General features: G+C 42.7%; 1 protein-coding gene across 6 annotated transcripts in view; it reads left to right on the top strand.

Annotated features, from left to right (window-relative positions):
* SEMA5A (semaphorin 5A) overlaps positions 1–17250 on the top strand; it is a 596575-nt gene that overhangs the window by 560319 nt on the left and 19006 nt on the right. For all 6 annotated transcript variants that reach the window (XM_074987855.1, XM_074987853.1, XM_074987858.1 and 3 more), the window contains one exon: positions 7056–7211. In XM_074987855.1, coding sequence (XP_074843956.1) covers positions 7056–7211 — 156 coding nt within the window. The remainder of the gene's footprint in view (positions 1–7055; positions 7212–17250) is intronic.

Below are 17250 nucleotides of genomic sequence, written 5' to 3' on the forward strand. Positions count from 1 at the left end.
AATCAAGAGATAAGATTCAAACTCTTAATGATAGAGCACCCTTTCTGTCTGGCCTCAGACATTTGTCCTTTATAAACTTCATCAGATTTCTGTTGGCCCAATCCTCCAATTTGTCTAGCTCACTCTGAGCCCTATCCCTATCTTCCAGCATATCTACCTCTCCCGCTAGCTTAGTGTCATCCACAAACGTACTAAGAGTGCAATCCATCCCCTCATCCAGGTCATTAACAAAGATGTTAGCTCAGTGGTTTGAGCATTGGCCTCGTGAACACAGGGCTGTATACTCAATCCTTGAAGGGGCCGTTTAGGGGTCTGGGGCAAATAGGTTTTAAGAAAAAATCTCTCAGGGAGGGTGCTTGGTCCTGCCAAGGGCAGAGAACTGGGCTTGATGACCTCTTGGGCACCATTCCAGTTCTATGAGGTATGTATGCTGAACAAAAAACTGGCCCAGGACCAACCACTGGGCAACTCTGCTTGATACCGATTGCCAACCACACGTCGAGCCATTGATGACAATCTATCCAGCTTTCTATCCACCTGGCAGTCCATTTATCCAATCCATATTTCTTTAATTTGCTGGCAAGAACACTGTGAGAGATTGTATCAAAAGCTTTGCTAAAGTCCCGGTATATCACATCCACCACTTCCCCCTATCCACAGAGCCAGTTACTTCATCATAGAAGGCAATCAGGTTGGTCAGGCATGATTTGCTTTTGGTGAATCCATGTGGACTGACTCCTGATCACTTTCACCTCTTCCAAGTGCTTCAAGATGGATTCCTTGAGGATCCCTTCCATGATTTTTCCAGGGACTGAGGTGAGCCTTACAGGTCTGTAGTTCTGTGGATTCTTCTTCCCTTTTTTTAAAGAGGGGTACTACATTTGCCTTTTTCTAATCATCCAGGACCTCCCCCTGCAATGGGAGCAGTTTTCAAAGATAATGGCCAATGGCTCTGCAATCACATCAGCCAGCTCCTTTGGCACCCTTGGGTGCATTAGATCTGGGCCCATGGAATTGTGTATGTCCAGCTTTTCTGTTCTTTTCCCGCTGAGGACTGCCCACCTCCTCCACATACTGTGCTGCCTGATGTAGCAGTCCGGGAGCTGACCTTGTCTGTGAAGATGGAGGCAGAAAAGGCATTGAGTATAGCAACTGTTTCCACATCATCTGTTACTAGGTTACCTTCTCTATTGAGTAATGGCCCTACGCCTTCCCTGACCACCTTCTTTTTGCTAACATGCCTGTAGAAACCTTTCTTGTTGATTTTCATGTCCCTTCCTAGCTGCAACTCCAATTGCACATCGTGATTGTACCCCTGTGTGTTTGAGCAATATATTTATACCCTTCCCTAGTCATCTGTCCAAGTTTCCATTTCTTGTAAGCTTTTTTGTGTTTAAGCTCACCAAAGATTTCTTTATTAAGCCAAGCTGGTTGCTTACCATATTAACTTTTCTTACTGCACATTGAGATGGTGTGTTCCTGTGCCTTCTGTAGGGCTTCTTTAAAATACAGCCCATTCTCCTGGTTCCTTTCCCCCTCATGTTAGTTTCCCAAAGGATCGTGCCCATGAGCTCACTGAGGGCATCAAAAATCTCTATTTCTAAAGTCCAAGATCTGTATTCTGCTGCTCTTCTTTCTTCCTTTGGTCAGGATCCTAAACTCAACAATCTCATGATCACTGCTATGTAGGTTGCCACCCACATTTACCTCTCCTTCCAATTCCTCCCTGTTTGTGAACAGCAGGTCAAGCTGAACATGACCTATGGCTGGTTCCCTTAGCACCTGTACCTGGAAGTTGTCTCCAACATTCTCCAAAAGCTTCCTGGATTGTCTATGTACTGCTGTATTGGTCTCCCAGCAGAAGTCTGGGTGTTTGAAGTCCTCTAGGAGAACCAGGGCCTCTGATCTGGATGCTTCCATTAATTGTCCAAAGGAAACTTCATCTACCTCATCCACCTAATCCAGTGGTCTATAGTAAATACCCACCATCCTTGTTACCTCCACCTCCAAACTTAACCCAAAGTCTCTCAACTGGCTTTTCTCCTGTTTTACACTGGAGCTGTGAGCAATCATACTTCTCCCTTACAATAACTGTATGTGCATGTACCTGAAAGAGGTATCATTCAGCACAGGGCAGAGTGCCTTCATCCATTTACCCATAGCTGCATATATGCCAATAAATTCATTGTTTGTTGATCACTGGCTGAATCTCCAAAATAGAGCTTTTAAGCCATTATGACCAAGGGAATTTGGTGGGTTTACTTGAGAGGGGGTAAATAACATTAATACTGCTTCTACCAGATAGATCCATGTTTTTGATATAGTATAGCCAGCTCAAGATTGGATGAGTGCATATGCTTTCGTTTAAGAAAGCTGTATGGTTCTCAGCCAGGGTTGAGGGTCTGGGTTAAAATTTGTAACCTGACAGAATGGCTTTAAAGTTTCAGCAGTGTGAGCACTGCCTTATATTTCTTTTTAGCTGTATTCAATACTGTAAAATTATTTTACTCTCTCTTCCCCCTCCCTCTCATTATGTTATGTCATTCATAACAAATTTTAGTTGGACCAGGGTGGCTGAACTGGAGGAGCTAAGGAAGGCAGAGGTGTTTGTTGATGAGACTTTCCAGGACATAGTAGGGCTGTCCCACCTCCAATCTGACAGTCCTGATGCTGTTACAGAGGATGAAAGGCTCAGGGAAGGAGAGCAGTCAATGGGAGCAGAGGGAAACCATCCCATAGTTGGGACCCTCCTTCCAGAGGGTGCTATTGTATCCTCTTGCACCAAGGATACTTCTCTGGGGGAGGGAGCGCCAGCTGTTAGGAAGAAGCAGGTTTTAGTAGTGGGGGATTCGATCATTAGAAATATAGATAGTTGGGTTTGTGATGACCGGGAGAACCGTATGGTGACTTGCCTGCCTGGTGCGAAGGTTGTGGATCTCTCAAGGCATCTAGACAGACTTATGGGCAGTGCTGGGGAGGAGCCGGTGGTCGTGGTACATGTCGGTACCAATGACATAGGGAAGGGTAGAAGAGATGTTCTGGAGGCCAAATTTAGGTTACTAGGAAAGAGACTGAAATCCAGACCATCTATGGTGGCATTCTCTGAAATGCTTCCAGTTCCACACGCAGGGCCAGATAGACAGGCAGAACTTCAGAGTCTCAATGCGTGGATGAGATGATGGTGTAGGGAAGAGGGGTTTAGATTTATTAGGAACTGGGGACACTTTTGGGGTAGGGGGAGCCTATACACGAATGATGGGCTCCACCTAAATCAAGGTGGATCCAGACTGCTGGCATTAAACATTAAAAAGGTCGTAGAGCAGTTTTTAAACTAAGAGGTGGGGGAAAGCCGATTGGTGCGGGGGAGTACCTGGATCGGACGGAGACTTCTCTTACATGAGGCTCCATAGATAGGGATTCCCTAGAAGTTAATCAGATAGGGAACGTGGGAAATAATATATGGGCAAGATGAGATGTGAAACAATTGCATATAAAAAAATCCAACTCGTCCGTGAAAGGCAGACATATAAATAGTGGTAGTTTTTTAAAGTGCTTTTACGCAAATGCTAGGAGTCTGTCTAATAAGATGGGTGAACTGGAGTACCTCATATCAAAGGAGGAAGTTGACATAATAGGCATCACAGAAACATGGTGGAATAAGGACAATCAGTGGGACACTATCATACCGGGATATAAATTATATCGGAAAGACAGAACAGGTCGTGCGGGTGGGGGAGTGGTACTATATGTGAAGGATAATATAGAATCAAATGAAGCAAAAATCCTAAAGGAATCAAAATGTTCCATAGAATCATTATGGATAACAATTCATTCCTCTAATATGAATATGGCATTAGGAATATATTACCGACCACCTAACCAGGACAGTGATAGTGATGCTGAAATGTTAAGGGAGATTAGAGAGGCTATCAAAATAAAAAACACAGTAATAATAGGAGATTTCAATTATCCCCATATTGATTGGGTACATGTCACCTCAGGACAGGATTCAGAGATGAAATTTCTTGATGCCTTAAATGACTGCTTCTTGGAGCAGCTAGTACAGGAACCCACAAGGGAAGAGTCAATTCTCGATCTAGTCCTGAGTGGAACGCAGGATCTGGTCCAAGAGGTAACTGTTACTGGACCGCTTGGAAATAGTGACCACAATATTATAACTTTTAATATTCCTGTGTTGAGAAGAACACCGCAGCGGTCAAACACTCTGGCATTTAATTTCAAAAAGGGGAATTACACTAAAATGAGGAAGCTAGTTAAACAGAAACTAAAAGGTAGAGTAACTAAACTAAAATCCCTGGAAGCTGCATGGAAACTGTTTAAAGACACCATACTAGAGGCCCAACTTAAATGTATACCCCAAATAAAAAAACACAGTAAGAGACCTAACAAAGAACCACCATGGCTTAACAACCATGTTAAAAAGGCAGTGAGAGAGAAAAGGGCAGCTTTTAAAAAGTGGAAGTCAAATCCTAGTGAGGAAAATAGAAAGGAACACAAACACTCCCAAATTAAGTGTCATGATGTAGTAAGAAAAGCCAAAAAAGATTTTGAGGAACAGCTAGCCAAAAATTCAAAAAATGATAGTAAAATGTTTTTGAAATACATTAGAAGCAGGAAGCCCGCTAAAAAAGCAGTGGGGCCCTTGGACGATAAAGATATAAAAGGAGCGATCAAGGAAGACAGTGCCATTGCGGAGCGATTAAATGATTTCTTTGCTTCAGTCTTCACGGCTGAGGATGTTACAGAGATTCCTAAATCTGAGCCAGCCTTTTTAGGTGACAAATCTGAGGAAGTCTCCCAGATTGAAGTGACATTAGAGGAGGTTTTGGAGTTAATTGATAAGCTGAATAGTAACAAGTCTCCAGGACCAGACGGTATTCACCCAAGGGTTCTGAAAAAACTCAAATGTGAAATTGCGGAGTTAACAACAGTGGTTTGTAACCTATCCTTTAAATCCGCTTTGGTACCCAATGACTGGAAGACGGCCAATATAACGCCAATATTTAAAAAAGGCTCTAGAGGAGACCGTGGCAATTATAGACTGGTAAGTCTAACATCAGTACCAGGCAAATTAGTAGAAACAATAGTAAAGAATAAAATTGCAAGGCACGTAGAACAGCACGAATTGTTGGGCAAAAGTCAGCATGGTTTCTGCAGAGGGAAGTCATGTCTAACTAATCTATTAGAATTCTTTGAAGGGGTTAATAAACATGCGGACAAGGGGAACCCAGTGGACATGATATACCTAGATTTCCAGAAAGCCTTTGACACGGTCCCACACCAAAAGCTTTTATGTAAATTAGGCGGTCATGGGATAGGAGGAAAGATCCTTTCATGGATCGGGAATTGGTTAAAAGACAGAAAACAAAGGGTTGGAAGAAATGGTAAATTTTCACAATGGAGGGGGGTAACTAGTGGTGGTCCCCAGCGGTCAGTCCTGGGACCGATCCTGTTCAACTTGTTCATCAATGATCTAGAAAATGAGGTAAGCAGTGAGGTGGCAAGGTTTGCAGATGACACCAAGTTGTTCAGGACAGTCAAAACCAAAAGGGATTGTGAAGAACTACAAAAAGATCTCAGCAAACTGAGTGATTGGGCAGCAAAATGGCAAATGAAATTTAATGTGGGTAAGTGTAAGGTAATGCACGTTGGAAAAAATTCGTCACACAGCGAGGTGTGAGGTGGCAAAGTTTGCAGATGACACCAAGTTGTTCAGGACAGTCAAAACCAAAACAGAACTATCCACTATAACTCCAAGATCCCTTTCCAACGAATCTCCAAGATCCCTTTCCTGATCCGCATGTTTATTAACCCCTTCAAAGAATTCTTCAAAGAATTCTAATAGATTAGTTAGACACGACTTCCCTCTGCAGAAACCATGCTGACTTTTGCCTTGCAATTTTATTCTTTACTAGTGTTTCTACTAATTTGCCTGGTACTGATGTTAAACTTATCGGTCTATAATTGCCAGGGTCTCCTCTAGAGCCTTTTTTAAATATTGGCGTTATATTGGCTGTCTTCCAGTCATTTGGTACCAAAGTGGATTTAAAGGATAGGTTACAAACCACTGTTAATAACTCCGCAATTTCACATTTGAGTTCTTTCAGAACCCTTGGGTGAATACCGTCTGGTCCTGGAGACTTGTTACTATTCAGCTTATCAATTAACTCCAAAACCTCCTCTAATGTCACTTCAATGTGAGTGAGTTCCTCAGATTTGTCACCTAAAAAGGCTGGCTCAGATTTAGGAACCTCTGTAACATCCTCAGCCGTGAAGACTGAAGCAAAGAAATCATTTAATCGCTCCGCAATGGCACTGTCTTCCTTGATCGCTCCTTTTATATTTTTATCGTCCAAGGGCCCCACTGCTTCTTTAGCGGGCTTCCTGCTTCTAATGTATTTAAAAAACATTTTACTATCGTTTTTTGAATTTTTGGCTAGCTGTTCCTCAAAATCTTTTTTGGCTTTTCTTACTACCTTATGACACTTAATTTGGGAGTGTTTGTGTTCCTTTCTATTTTCCTCACTAGGATTTGACTTCCACTTTTTAAAAGCTGCCCTTTTCTCTCTCACTGCCTTTTTAACATGGCTGTTTAGCCATGGTGGTTCTTTGTTAGGTCTCTTACTGTGTTTTTTTTCTTACTGTGTTTGCCTTGTCTGCCTTGAAGGCCTGTGGTAAACTTCTAGCAACACAGTTACACTTTCTTTTGCCCACTCATGCACACAAGTAAAGTGGGAAAAATGTAATACAGGTGTGATTAATATAACATCCCATGGCACATTTGCAACGTTGGACTGTCAATTTCAGATGGAAAAATCACAATTTTTGTGGTCTTTGCCATGTAAGGGCCAGATGCTTAGCTAATGTAAATTGATATAGCTTCACTGAAGTCAATGGAACTATGCCTATTTAGACAAGCTGACAATCTGGCCACTGTACCCTATGGCTATTTAAAGACATTTAATTTTTTACGCTGATGTGGTTCACTTCTATGACTTATTTCCATCATTTCCTTCTCCTTATTACTAATACAGACAACTGGTCTGACTGGTCTGAGTGGTCCGATTGTGATTCATCTAGAGTCCAGTTCCGTGTTCGTCAGTGCATCATTTTATTTCCTGTGGGTAACCAGTGTTCTGGGAACACCACTGAGAGTCGAGCTTGTGTTTTTGATTCTAACTTCATACCAGGTAAGAGCCTTTGCTTTTAAAAAAATTAGTGAAATCAAAACATTGAAAGAAAGAGGCCTAATGCTGCCTTCTGCTGCAGAAAGCACAAGGGAGTCAAATCAGAAAAGCAATAGAAACTGCTTTGGATGGGAGCTGTCTGGATGCAAAAGACAGCTGTGTAGTACACATCTCACTCCACTACTTCTGAACCATTTGAAAATATCAGAGCCATCCCAAACTCATTTCAGTAAGTGACACAACTGTCACCATTCATGACTGATTGACCTAATCACGTCAAACATGGGTTTTTAGAAAAATAGATCCCATCAAACCAAATAGATGCTTTTAATGACATTACAAATTTGGTTAATAACGGTAGCAGCATTTGATCTAATATATTTAGACTTCTGTACGGTATTTGACTTCGTACTGCACACCATTTTGATTAAAAAAACTAGAATGATACAAAATTAATGTTCAAGATATTAAATGGATTAAAAACTTCCTAACCGATAGGTCTAAAAATGTTAATGTAAACAGGTACTCACCATTACGTGGACGTTTTTCGAGTGCAGTCTGACAGGAATTGGTTGCTCGGCCTACACTGTGTAACATTATCAGTGATCTGGAAGAAAATATAAAATCATCACTGATTAAAGTTTATAGAAGACAAAAAATTAAGGGAGTGATATGTAATGAAGTGTACAGGTCACTGATACAAAGTGGTCTTGATTGCTTTTGCTCAGCTTACCAAGCAACCCTTATACGTTTTAATATGGCCAAATATATACATGCAGAAACAAAGAACATAGGTCCTACTTATAAGATGAGAACACTGTCTTGGGAAACAGTGACTCCGAAAGGGATTTGGAGGTTGGGGAAAATAATTAGCTAAGCTTGAGCTTTTACTGTTGCATGGCCATAAGATGTCTAAACCGGGGAAATCTCAGTTAATGGGCTAGATGGTTATAGCACTTCTATATTTACCATATGTACAACAACTGGTGGAATACCATAGCCAGTTCTGATGCCCACAGTTCAAGATGGTTGTTGAGAAATTGGAGAGGGTTCAGAGAAGAACCACAGAAGTGATTAAAAATAGGAAAATATTCTTTAAGGAACTTAGTGCATATAACTTTAACATGGAGAAGGGTAAGGTGACATGATCCAGTCTATAAACACTCCCACGTGGAACAAAAGAATTATAATAAAGACCTTCACAATCTAGCAGGGGAAAAAAAGTATAACAAGATCTGATGGTTGGGAATTGAAGCCAATTAAATTCAGACAGGAAATAATTTAACAGTGAAGGCAGTTAGCCCTTAGAACAATTTATTATGGGTTGTGGTGGATTCTCCATTCAATGGGAACTTTAAAATCAAGAATGGATGTTTTTCTAAAAGAGCTGCTGTAGTTAAAACAGGAATTAAATCAGGGAATTTCTGTATGTTATGAAGGAAGTCAGATTAGATGATCACGGTAGTTTTTTAGCCTTAATATCTATGAGCCTATGAAACCCTCCAAACAGCAGAAATGTCCCAAGTCCCTATGTGTGCTTAACACAGTGAGTAGTAACAGTGTCACAAACTGAAGAAAACCTTCTGGACCATCCTGGTCAACAACCCTGAAAACTTACACCAGATGAGAAAGGTGTGCCTTATACTCAGAAAACAGCGACACCACATTTTACACAGATCTGTTCACCATGTGTTCACACATCACTGGTATTGCTAGTAGCAGACTAAGATGAAAAAAGGAGCATATTCAAGGAGGGCAGATGTTGCCTTCAATATCCTGGCCTCCATAAATTCTAATGTGAAATTCCTATAACATTTAATAATGGTTCTATGGAAATTAACTACAATTCTCCTGTTGACTGTGATGGAACAGTATCAGACCTTATGGGGCAGGAAAGGATAGCTGGCAAGTACGGTTTTAAGTCATCTTTACCCCTTCCAAATTCTGAGCCAAAGGATTGCTTAAAGTTTGGTCTCTGATAAATTCTACGAGCCTATGGCTTGGTCTGCATGACCAAGTTATTTCTATATGATTGCATTGCTCGAGGGTGTAACTTTTCCATACCACTCATTAGCCACGTCTACACGTGCATGCTACTTCGAAGTAGCGGCGCCAACTTTGAAATAGCGCCCGTCACGGCTACACGTGTTGGGCACTATTTTGGAGTTAACTTCGACATTAGGCGGCGAGACGTCGAAGTCGCTAACCCCATGAGGGGATGGGAATAGCGCCCTACTTCGACGTTCAACGTCGAAGTAGGGAATGTGTAGATGATCCGCGTCCCGCAACATCGAAATAGCGGGGTCCGCCATGGCAGCCATTAGCTGAGGGGTTGAGAGACGCTCTCTCTCCAGCCCCTGCGGGGCTCTATGGTCACTGTGGGCAGCAGCCCTTAGCCCAGGGCTTCTGGCTGCTGCTGCTGCAGCTGGGGATCCATGCTGCATGCACAGGGTCTGCAACTAGTTGTCGGCTCTGTGTATCTTGTGCTGTTTAGTGCAAGTGTGTCTGGGAGGGGCCCTTTAAGGGAGCGGCTTGCTGTTGAGTCCGCCCTGTGACCCTGTCTGCAGCTGTTCCTGGCACCCTTATTTCGATGTGTGCTACTTTGGCGTGTAGATGTTCCCTCGCAGCACCTATTTCGATGTGGTGCTGCCCAACGTCGACGTTGAACGTGGACGTTGCCAGCCCTGGAGGACGTGTAGACGCTATTCATCAAAATAGCTTATTTCGATGTCGCTACATAATAAGCTATTTCGATGTAGCGTGCACGTGTAGACGTAGCCATTGATGTAGTTATAGCAGCCTAAGCCCCAGTGTAGCCAGTGCTGTGTCAATGGGAAAAGCTGTGTCAGCAGGAGACATAGCTACTGCCTCTCGAGAGGTAGAATACGTATGCTGACAAGAAAAATGTTCCCACTGGTGTTGGTAGCATCTTCACTAAGTGCTAAAGTGGCATACTAAGGATTAGGCTATTCAATATAACAATATTCTACACATCCTTCAAATTCTACTTAGCTGAAGGTCTGCATTGCTGATTGTATTAGCTGTGAGAGAGACCTGATTTGGTTTCTGATTGTTCAGGATTTTGGAGATAGTCTTCTGATTTGCAGAACACTCGAGTAAACAGATAACTGTATATGATAGCAGTTTATATGGAAATCATTTCATGCAGTGCATTACTATTAAGTTTATAACAGGTTAGAATATTAAATATTAAATACCTTTAACTCCTACCTGACTGTTAAATACTTGATAAGACAAATATATCATGGGTAATTCTTCAACATTTCTTCAGATTTACAACTGCATCATGATTTATTTCATCACTGCTGTCTCCTAAGTCCCAAAAACAGTGTGGACAACAGCACTGTATTGCTATTAAACATCATCTTTCCCTCTATGACATAAAAAAACAGGAATTTATCCACAGACAAAATAACTACATTTTCCTATGTAATTTGAAACATAATTATGTTTGCCCGGAACAGCAATCCTTTTTCCTGTGACATAAAATTTATGCTATACAGAAATATAATGAGATAAGTACGTTTAAATGATGTTTGTTTATATAACAGTGAATAGGAATAAATTTTAATCCAAAAACATTTTTATTTCTCATCCAAAATAAATAAAAATACCAATGTGAAGAAAGAGGATTCCAGGAACTCCTACATCATATTTATTCATCTTATTCATGGTTTCAAAATGAAATTTAGTAAGATTGAAATGCTATTAATATCCCCGTTATTAGAAATTAAAATGAAATTAGCATTTTGGACAGCACTCTTTTTAAAATATAAAATGAAGAATGTTTGATTAACACTAAACTCTTGTATTACAATACTGAAAACTCCTCTTCTCTGGCCTTCCCAGTTCTCCTCCCCCATCTCTTCAGTCCCTCCAGAATACAGCAGCTAACTTAATCTTCCTTCCCCACCCCTTAATTACCTACTTTCATTCCTTTCTCCTCATCCATCAAATCAAATTTGATTACAGCCCTTGCTTTCAAAGATCTACCCCAACACCTGTATATATCCTCTCTGTTCAACCACACCCTGCCTTTACTCAGTTATTTATGCCAGTCACCCCACCCCCGTCCCTATTTTCCCCCTTCTTTCATGCTTCCATTTGGGCCTTCTTACACATCATCTCCTGTTTTGCTATATGGAATTTGAGGGACACTTTAGAATAATATAAATACTAATATTGTAAAATTTCCATGAATTGTGCCAGATATGTCATGTAAGTCTGATGATCCATTTTATATGTTCATGTCACCTTTGTATTATGAGTTATAGATATGTAGGTCTGTATTTCAAACTAATACTATGTTTCTGCATCAGACCCCCAGTTTGGCTTTATCGTGGCCTAGTCTGCTTGATGGCCTATCAAGAACCATCGGCTGTACACTGAACCCATTGAAAGAGTAGGGAGCTACACCTTATGACTCAATAAGGCATGCAGCGTATGCCTGTGGACAGAACTCTAAGGATTCCAGTCTATGTATTGGGTAGCTTGTGTTTCACACAGATGAAATACAGCAGGGGACCTTTTTTGGATCAGGGGCCAGCGACCTGCAGAAAAATCAGTCACCAGCCACAGGCAAGTGAGAAGCAAAAGCAAAACAAAACTAACAGATGTGGCCTCAACTGATGAGAAGGAAAAAAAGAGGCAATCACTTACTTCATGCAACTTGGGGAGCCAGTATTCCCTTTGTGCTCCAGCCCTATCAGCGGGGGATGTGTCAAGGTACAGGGCTGGATTAACTCTTCTGGGGGGCCCAGGGCTGGTCAATTGTGCGGAGCACGCCTAGGCTCTGTGGTGGAGCCAAAAATGAAAGGTTGTGTATGTGGGAGAGGCTGGTGAGTGTGGGGGTGCAGGTGCAGTGTCTTGGTGGGTGATAGGGTATAGGAGCTGGGTGGAGTTGTGGGATCGGGTTGGGTTTTAGAGCACAGGAACAGGGTGAGGGTAGTGCAGGAAAAGGGGAGGACAAGGAAGGCAGGAAGGGACAGGGAATAGGGGACATGGGCTGGAAGGGGGTTTGGGTTCTGGAAGGGAGTGGCACAGTGAGGACAAGGATTGGAGTACCAACCTGGGACAGCTCTCAGGGCTTGCTAACAGTGTCCTCCAACACACCCATTGGTCATGATTCCCAGCCAGGGAGAACAATGGGTGTGCAACCTGTAAGCGACCACAAGGACACGGTTTCCCTGGGTGCTGCTGCAGGGAGCTACATGGGGGAAGGAGAGTTGGAACTGAGTTCCCACCTGCATGCCAAAGAAATTCGGCTTGTGTGCCACTCTTGGCACACATGCCGGGGGTTGCCTACCCCTGCTCTAAATCAAAATAACAAAAGAGCAGCAGGAACTGTGTTTCCTGGTAGTCGGGCTCCTCTCTGCAGAAGAATCCAATCTATTTATAACAATGGCGGCATGTTGTTTGGTAAGGATGCAGTAACTTCGTTTAATCACAGTAATGTAATAACCCAGTCCTAGAGGGAATATAGATGTATGTGCTCTATTATCTGTCAGTAACAGGGAGATTTGGGAAGGTGGGGGTGGATATCCGACTGACTAATTGTCTATGTTTAATCAGTTTAAAGCCCTAACTTAGGAAGGAAAAGGTATATATTTGGTGGGTGCTGAGTGGGTGGCAGATACATTCTGATGAGCCACTGTCTGTGGGAAACAGCAGTTTAACTGTTGAAAGTAGCATTGTGCCTAATGAAGAAGATATACCTGCATCTGTCATGGTGTCTCAGCCTGTGAAGGTTGAGGATAGTTCAGTTGTCTCAGATGCGATTCTGGATTTAGCTAGAGCCCAAGGAAGAAATGCTCCTAATATTGTAGCTGCTAAGGAGAATAGAAGTGTAATCAGGTCACACCCTGTTAGTATCATCACTAACCAGGCAAGTTTAGTGCTTCTGTTTTGCTGGTTTCTAATATGTTGCTGAGTAAAGGTGACAGCTTTATTTAATTTGGTTGATATCGTGACCAGGGAACAAGGAGAGCACACGGGTGATTTAACTGTGTTACCCCCTCGCAGCAGGGAACCTTGCTTGCAAGAAGGGAATGGTTCTTAAGCTTGTGCATATTGACGCTGCTGATTTGCCCGTTGCCAGTGAGGAAAGCAGCAGAGGGAAAGGGAGTAACTCCAAAACTTTGCCTGTGTTAACAGCTTATCTGAAATTTTTCTCAGTGTAGCAGAGTTGATCCTGAATGTGAGTGAAACTCAGGAGTTTGTTGTGGCTCTACAGAGCAATGCCTCTGTAGAGCAAGAAAAATAGATGAATTGTTGCTTAAAAAGAACCCTAAAGAGAAAAATCTTTATGGTAACTTTTGCAAGCAGTTAACTTCCCCATCTATCAGTTGCAGTAATTTGATTGAGTTAACTTGGTGAATCACTGTATGGAGAAAAATCACTGTTGGAAGACTTGTTTCAGTACCTAGTTGTCAGAGCCTTTCATCAATGTGTGCACCCACTGCTTTTCTTTAGAAAGATTCCATGTGGGTAGCCTAGAAAAGGTCTCAGATAGAGAAAAAACTATTAGGGAGGTCAAACTTCCTTATAATCTAGTGGCTGTGCTTAGCCAGCCTACTGAGGAAACTAGGTTTTTAGGAAATCAGTGTCTCTGTAGCAGAGCATGACAGGGTCCTCTTGCCTCCTGTCTCTGATAGCTTACAAAGTCATTCTGGCTACGTCTACACGAGCCCCAAACTTTGAAATGGCCACGCAAATGGCCATTTCGAAGTTTACTAATGAAGCACTGAAATGCATATTCAGCGCTTCATTACCATGCGGGCGGCCGCAGCACTTCGAAATTGAGGCGCCTCGCCGCCGCGTGTCTCATCCAGATGGGGCTCCTTTTCGAAATGACCCCGCCTACTTCAAAGTCCCCTTATTCCCATGAGCTGATGGGAATTCCCATGACTTCAAAAAGGAGCCCCGTCAGGACGAGCCGCGCGGCGGCGAGGCGCGTCAATTTCGAAGTGCCATGGCCGCCCGCATGCTAGTTAAGCGCTGAATATGCATTTCAGCACTTCATTAGTAAACTTCGAAATGGCCATTTGCATGGCCATTTCGAAGTTTGGGGCTCGTGTAGACACGGCCTCTGAGATCCTAGAGTTAGTAGTCACTGGTGCAACTTATTCACAGGCTTGTTCCCACCCCCATTTCACTCTACAGCAGCTACAGAATGGGCACACTACCTCCTTACGTCCACTCCCTGCCTTTTTTCCTTTCTTTCTGCTTCTTCCCTTAGGTACCACTCCCTGAGGTTTTTATACAGGCCCAAGCTAATTAGATGACAGCTGTAGCTGCTTCCCCAGTTAGAACCAGGTTATTTCCAGCCAGTCTAACTCATGCCTGTAAATGGGAGCTGGCTTGAGAGAGGGCTGAATTAGCAAAACTTTTCCCAGCACTCTGTCACTGTCTGCATGTTGTTTCTTTGAGTAGGACCCAGGGAAAGATTAGGTTAATGGCTTTTCAGAGCAGAGCAAGCTTGGGACTGAATGTTTAGGGATGTAGGGTAAGCAGGCAAACCCTCACCTCTAAACATTTCAGATATGTTTGGTATCTCTTTAAAATAGAGTCTGGTCTCTAGGCTTCTGGTAGTGGCAGATCCAAGAGCAAACCTGGAGGGGAGTCTGTGTAGATTCTCATAGCAGAGAGGGGCTGCAGTTGGTGAACACACCCCGCCAGCAAAGGGAGTCCTGTAAGCAGGGAGGTTCAGCTTTCAATCCTCAAAGGAAAAAGTAGGCCTGGGAAGGAGCTAGCCCTTCTGATGGGAACAATGAGTGTCCCCCCTTGGAAGTGGTAGCAAATGAGAATTTTAAAGCAAATGTCTGGATTGATTCAAACTACTTGTCTGACAAGGAGGGTGGGGAGGGAATATTTGCCCAAAGCTGTTAGTGCAGCTAACCAGGCAAGGCATTTGGTGAAATAAGAGGCATGGTATAACCAAGACACTTATAAACACTCACTTGTAACAAATTTGCTGTTGCTGTTAAGACTAAGCCCCCCTGTTTATTTTGATGTCAGTAAAAAGATACAAAATGCAGTATGAGTTTAATAAAAAGCCTGTAACCACATTGGGAAGACAACCTAAAACCACACAATTCTACAGAGCCTTATGCTAGTACAGTGTTACAACTGGCACCTGTAAGCACTTTTAGAGATATTTTTACAAATCTAATTTGATGTAAAAAAGGAAACTGAGGCACACAGGGGTCACACCTCCCTCTAATCATTCAGCTCCCTCCTGAAAAACTACCTGTGGGATGCCCACAAATGCTAATCTATATCAGCATTGGCATCTTCTGGGTTTCACAACATGTTTTTAATCTTCCTGTGTTTTGGGTTATAAATTGCTTGAGGGTAGGATTATCAATGCCTTATCCAGACAAATTACACTGTCAGCACCTAACCAACAAAAATAATATTTTGTCTGGACTAGAAATTCCCTCTTTAAAATGTGCCAAGGTTCATTTCACAGCTGAATGAAGATAAAAACTTAGGCTCTTGTTTAGCCAAAATGGCCTGAGGCATGTAAGGTATGCAAAGTCCAAGAGCTCTTTTCCATGTCTGCTAGTAAAGTACGTACTTCAGCAAAAACCTGGCCTAGACATGAAATCAATTTTTAAGCCAATTCCTTGAGTGTTGTCCATAATACTTTTCTCCTTCTCCAGCAATGTTTTTCTTCTTGTTACTATAACTCACCCCCTCCCCCAAATCACCCTAAGTACCTACCAAAAGAAGATTGGGACCTACTTAATTAGTTCTCTAAAAACACAGAAGTCTATATTTTGTCTCTGCTCTTGTAGAAATCTAAGTGTATACACATTCCCATTCCATCGCAGGTGTGTACGTACCTAACACACAGTTGTGGGGGATTTTTCTCTTGGCAATACCTGTAAGGGCGGTATATGCACCTTCCAGTGCCTCACACAGCTGCAGAATAGACTAAAGGGCCCCCCTCAGTTAACTTCTCACCACCTATGACAGCTGAGGGAATGTGTGTTCTCTAAGCCTGGTTACCTCCTGAAATAAGTACATGATACAGAATAACCCACACCCACAGTTGTCTGAAGTGCTTTGAAAAAATCACACATTAGTGCCATGTGTTTGTAAGATTTTTAAACTTCTATCCAAAAAAGACAGTTGCCACCTCAAGTTTTTTCTGATGGAAGCAGTGCTCAGACCCTTCCTGCTTGGATCAGGCACCAACCACATCCATGTCTCTTGGAAGCTCTCACCCTGCCTTGACTAAGGTGTGAGATCTATTTCTGTCTCCAAAACCAACAAAGAGACATGGCGAGTCAGCCAGGGACTCAGTAGCTGAGAGGTCAAGACTCTTGGCACTAGAGTCTGGTGGAAACAAAGGCAGAGCTAAAAGAGGCACTTCCTAACATAGTCCTAAGATCAAGGCGGTTCATAAACTCCCGAGCCTGAGCCAGACGCATAAAGACTGACCCCTGAAGTAACTACTTTTGCTACGTCACTCAGGGCTTGTCTACACTACCACACTCCTTCGAAGGGATGATGGTAATTAGGGTGTTGGGAGTTTACTAATGAAGTGCTGCACTGCATACGCAAAACTTCATTAAGCAACTTCCCTCCTCTGGTACTTTGAAGTACTGGGGCGACTTCGAAGTCCCTTTACTCCTCAAATGGCTAGATGCAATCCGTTACTTCGAAGTTTAAAACTTCAAAGCTGCCGCAGTGGGGAATTTGCTTAATGGAGTTCTGCATATGCAGTGCAGCACTTCATTAGTAAAATCCCAACACCCTAATTACCATCCTTCCTTCAAAGGAGGATGGTAGTGTAGACACAGCCTTCATATCTCTTAAGTTGGCTACCATCTACCCTGTAAGATTATGCCTGGTGAAGCAGATTTGTCTTCAGATTCTAAGGTCCTTTTTTGTGTGTTACTGCCTAGATGCATTCAGCTTTGGTTACCTGCCAAACCCGGGATTTACTAGAGCCTCTGTTTTGGCTAGCACACAAAGACTAATTGCCCAGACATAACTGGGTCCCGATTCCAAA

Source organism: Carettochelys insculpta, chromosome 2, assembly GCF_033958435.1.
Source record: "Carettochelys insculpta isolate YL-2023 chromosome 2, ASM3395843v1, whole genome shotgun sequence".
In the NCBI taxonomy this organism is placed as follows: Eukaryota; Metazoa; Chordata; order Testudines; family Carettochelyidae; genus Carettochelys; species Carettochelys insculpta.